We start from the raw sequence: 5,000 nt of genomic DNA, 5'->3' as shown, positions 1-5,000 counted from the left end.
GAGTGATTACAGGCTCGGACAGGTTCAGTGAAAGTAAAGAGACGTCCTGAGTGTTTCTGTGGGCTGATCTGGGCTCAGTTACACGGCGGCTGTGACTCAGGAGGCAGAGTAACTAATCTGCTAACTGGAAGGTTGGTAGTTTGATTCCTGGCTGCTCCAGTCTCCATGCCAAAGCGTCCTTGGGCAAGATACCGAACCCCGAGGTGCTCTGTGATGTGTCGGTCAGGGTGCCAAAGTTCAATGGGAAACATCTTCCACCTGCAGGAGCTTCTGTCGCTTCAGCATGAAAGGATGAACTGGACTGGCGCTGGGTTGCAAAGTGGCTTGCAGATAAAGCAGCGTAACCTTAAAATATAACCGTTAATCAAGTCAAGAAGATGATCCTGGTATCAAATGTAGTGTTCCCCTTCATCATTCAACAGTCCCAAATTCAGCCCCTGCTGTGAACTCGGAGGGTGTTACTGTAAAATTTCTATTCCTCATCCTTATTTGGTCATCAGAAGCCCCACCCACCTGCTGCTTAAACCCTAATTTTTGAGGAGCAGCCAATCAGAAGAATGACAGATGAACTGAAGCCCAGTGTAAGCTAAAGAAGGATTATTTTGAACTGTGAGTCATGCAAAGCTGCTGTAATCCACAATAAGGTGGAAATGAACGGCTCTGTGATGCGTCTGAGCCGTGTGACTGTGGACCCGCCTCCTGCTCTGCAGTCAACCCGCCGACACACCGCCATCAGAGTTTTGATAAAAACACATTTCACTGCATTCAACTCTTTAGTCTTCGTCCTCGTCTCAGCGCGTTTCTGAGACGCCGCTCAGTCAGCTGCTGTTTATCACTGCGTTAAAGAGCCGGCGCTCCGAGGGAGGATGAAAACCAGACCTGTGTTTTCTTGGCCCCAACCCGCAGGGGAGAAGGAGGAAGAGGTGGAGGAGGGGAAGGCCCAGCTCGGTGTTTTGGGGGTCACGGGGTCCCCCGGGGTCAAGGTTAGGTTTGCTTATTTAGTGGGTTAAATTCCTGGGAAAAGAAGGGAGGAGATAAAATGTGTTGATGAGCTGAGGTGTGAACATCCAGGAGAAACAGGCGGGAAAACGTCATCTGCAGAGGATGGACAGGAGCAGCAGCCAATCAGAGGACTTCCCATAGACGAGCGCCATAACACCGTGTGTGATCACTGGACTTATTTAACTCAGGCATCAGGACGCTCCCATTATCACTGCCAAAACATTAAACACAGCAAAAGGATATTCTGCTTTATTTTAATAGATTTTAATTAATAAATTGTCTAAATTAAAAGACAATGAAGCTGCGTCTCCATGTCGCTGACCTCGTGCTCTTCCTGCTGACGGCGAGGGGAAGCAGCTCGTCTGCTCCTCAGGTGCACGCCTCGTCGGGATTGGTGGAAACCCGTGGCCCGCCCAAGTCTGCGTCAGGCTGTGGGCTGCGTGTTTGTAAAGCAGGAAATGAAGACGAGCAGAAAGTTTAGCTTTAAAACTCAGTAAACCGGACCGTTGTTGAAAGGCTTCGCTGAGCGTGGACAGGACGTGTGCGTGTGTGGACGCCGTCGCCGTGACGAGCGCTGACAGCTCGGCGTGCTGCCGGTTTGCTCTCGGACTGACCTGACAGACCTGCCTTAAATGCTGCTTCGTGCACATAAACAAACGTGCGTGGATCAGCGTTGTGATCGTTTCCATTTCCTTTGCCGATATCTCTGTTTTTCCCCGACATGCTTGTCGTCCGACATTAAAGACATTTTTCCTTCTGTCTTTAATTATCAGCTCCGTCTCTCTGTTTACTCGCGTCGTCGTCCCGTCTCTGTGCTTCCTTCACTTTTATTGTGGCGTCTCTCTCTCTGTCTGCCTGCCGCTTTGCCTCTGACATCCCGGCTTTTCTGTGGTCACTCCATTCCCAGAATTCCCTCTTCCTTTCCCATAATCCCCGGCTAATGATGTCCGCCGGCCACAAAACGAGGCCTGACGCCAGAGCCGAGCGAGCGAGCGAGCGAAGGCAGCGAGGAAGAGGAGGTGGAGGAGGGAGCGTGTGTGTGTCGGTCCATACGCACGGATATGTGTGTGTGTGGGTTTGTGATAATGAGAGCCTCGATCGGAGCTCGTTAGCTGAGAATGCAGTAAGAGTTTGCAGCGTGACCTCATATAATCTCCTCCTATCTCCTCCTCGTCACGGCCGCTCGCTCGCAACACCACCACGCTCCTCGTTTTCCCAGAAATAATCAAAATCAGCTCGTTTCACTGTGAAACAGTGAAAGTGGTATTTCACAGTAATCCGTCAACGTACGTGAAACACGGACGATGCTTTTCATTATCAGGGCTCTGAGCGTTCGTGGGTTCGTCCTCAGTAACCGAAGCTTCTCACGTGGTTTGATCCGCAAACTCCAACCTGTGGATGCAGCTCGTCCTCCATGTTCTGCTGCTCAGACCTCCTCCAGCTCTTCTTCGGGAAAACTTCCAGAGGTCTCCTCTCCAGCTGGATGTGCCTGGAACACATCTGAAGCATCCCCGTCAGACGATGTGGCGGAGCTCCTCGCCGTCCCTTCAGACGAAGCTCATTTACTCACTTTAATCATCCAGAGATGAGCGTCAGACAAACCTGCACAAACGAAGGGTCCTCTGGTGTTACCAGATGGAGGCCTGCTCCAATATGGCAGAAAAAGATCATCATCAACTTAAATGTCTTGTTACAGGAAAGTAAAAATGAATGAAACAGCAGTTCAGATCAGTGAGAGGCAGCTGGAGGACGATGTCTCCTGTCTGATCTCAGCTCAGATGGATCCATGTTTATCATAAACTCATATGAGCTGTCGGCGTGTTTCGTTCACGCCGCCTCAGTCGTCCGACGTCACGTGAAATATGTCCAGCAGTAAAAGTCCCTCCAGTGAAATTCTCTGAGGCTCCGCTCGTTCCTGATGCATTGTTCAGAGAGCTGCACTTTTTCAGATAGTCATCAGACATTTGGCTCGAGTTTCTGCCTAGCAACAAACATCGGCCTCGCCAAATAAAAACAAAGCTTCTCAGAGACGTTTTCAGTCTCATGCAACAGTTTGTTTTACTGCTCGTGTTATTTTTAAACTGCGCGGTGGGGAAATAACCAGATTCAGCTGCGCCGAGGTCATCAAAGCTCCTCAGAACGCACGGTCAGGACGGAGACTTCGACTTCAACCTAAATCCACTTTTCTAGGGTAGCTTTGCATGATTCACAATTTGATTCACGTCGACCTGACTCACTGTCAGATGCTCTTGTGTTTCTTCGCTGTTGGCCGTGTTAGATTAAAACGCCTCGCTCTGTTCAGCGTCACAGCGAACAACAAGTTTCCTGTTTTGCAACAAATTCCTTCTTTCCCAAATGTTCCTCATAATTCATTTTGGTTTGGAGGCCGGCAGCTTTCAGGCACCCATGGGCCTGAAAACGTGCACGGCTGCACATAGATCTCAAACACACGGAGTCTGTTTCAGAGAGAGACCAAGTTAGAGCATCGGGACGTTAAACCCGACGAGAGAGAAAGAGAAGGTTTGTAAGCAACGCCGCGACCCCAGCGGGCGTCCGAACGCTCTCGCTCGGCACGATAACCACCGTCAAAGCTTTATGATGAGTCCTCAAAAAGACGAGGCGAGCGTAACGCGCTGACGCTTTCTGCTGCCACTCAGTTGTTTCCAGCTTTGCTTCGTCCTGCACGAATGACCTTAAACGAGTATTGATTAAAACCACAGACGGAGACTCTGAGCTCAGCAGCAAACAGCCAGCAGGTCAAAGGTTATTCCACAGAATCTGGATTGGTTTGGCATCACGCCGCTGTGGCTTAAGAAGTGCACAGTGTGGTTAAGATGGATGGAGAAAAGAGAGGACGAATTAAAACAAAGCGATAAAGAAGGTTGTTGTACTCGGCCGGGTGGAGGGACGAGGGTGGAGGGACGAGGGTGGTCAGGGGGAGAGTTTCCCTGAGTTGGTGTAGCATCATGCTAATCTCTCTCAGTCGCAGCGCTCGCTGTGACTACAGTATGATGGTTAGTTATTACAGCATCAGACCGTCTGTGCTCGCTCTGTGGACAGTTTGCAAGCTGCAGGTCCTTCATGCTCAGGATCACCCGGATGATGCGTTTAGGGAACCTCAGCGGTTCCGTGGTGGGGTGGTTAACACCTCTGCTTTACATGTGAGAGATCCTCCTATTCAAGACTGGGAGGAGAGACAAACCAGTGTAGTCCTGGTACTGGTCCCAACCTACAGGGTTATACCTGCTAATTATTGCTCAGTAACATCCAAATAAAGTCCTACACAGCACAACTGGGACTCCAGTTTGCAGAGATAAAGCCTAGGAGACAGCTAGCTACAGCCACCTGTGTCACGATCCACGTGTCAATCAAAGAGACCACGCCCCTTATAATGCAAACTTTATGCTTTAGTACAATTTAAACAGGTGGGTTATTAAAACAGGTAAAACAGTTTGTGTATCAGGCTGTTTGTTTCTGCTGGAACGTTTTAACATGGGAGTCTATGGGACTGACTCACTGCTGCCTCTGCTGGACGTCAGAGAAACTGCAGGTTTTGGGACGTCATTTAAGAGGTTTATGGGGACTAAAGGTTCCCAGTGTGGATGAAGCTGATGCACCGACATCATCATTAATACACAGAACAAGTCCCTGTTGGAAGATTAGCCTGACCTTTGACCTCTGTGTTTGTGTCCTCAGTGATCTGCTGGAGGATTTAGAGAGAAGCCCTCACGCTGCAGCCATCGCAGAGTGCTTCGTAGAGAGGGTGAGTACACAGCGTGTGTGTGCGTGTGTGTGTGTGTGTGTGTGTTCTGTTTTATGCTCTCTCACCTCTGTGGTGTCAAAGCTCTTTGATTCCTTTCAGCGCACGAACCAAATATGAGTGTAAAAGCTTTTTTCTTTTAGCGTTAATAATAGTAATGAACCCAGGCCTCGAAAGGGGGAGGAGCTTATTCGGGACAGAGAATGCACTGAGGCCCAGTTTGAGATAAAGAAGGATT

General features: G+C 49.6%; 1 protein-coding gene across 1 annotated transcript in view; it reads left to right on the top strand.

Annotated features, from left to right (window-relative positions):
* Positions 1–5,000, top strand: part of plekhg2 (pleckstrin homology domain containing, family G (with RhoGef domain) member 2) — a 78,002-nt gene that overhangs the window by 39,575 nt on the left and 33,427 nt on the right. The window contains exon 5 of the mRNA XM_080889090.1: positions 4,699–4,765. Coding sequence (XP_080745216.1) covers positions 4,699–4,765 — 67 coding nt within the window. The remainder of the gene's footprint in view (positions 1–4,698; positions 4,766–5,000) is intronic.

This window comes from Rhamphochromis sp. 'chilingali' (genome assembly GCF_963969265.1).
Source record: "Rhamphochromis sp. 'chilingali' genome assembly, chromosome: 8".
NCBI lineage: Eukaryota > Metazoa > Chordata > Actinopteri > Cichliformes > Cichlidae > Rhamphochromis > Rhamphochromis sp. 'chilingali'.
Note: the sequence above shows the minus strand (reverse complement) of the source record. Positions and strands in the feature narration are given on the sequence as shown.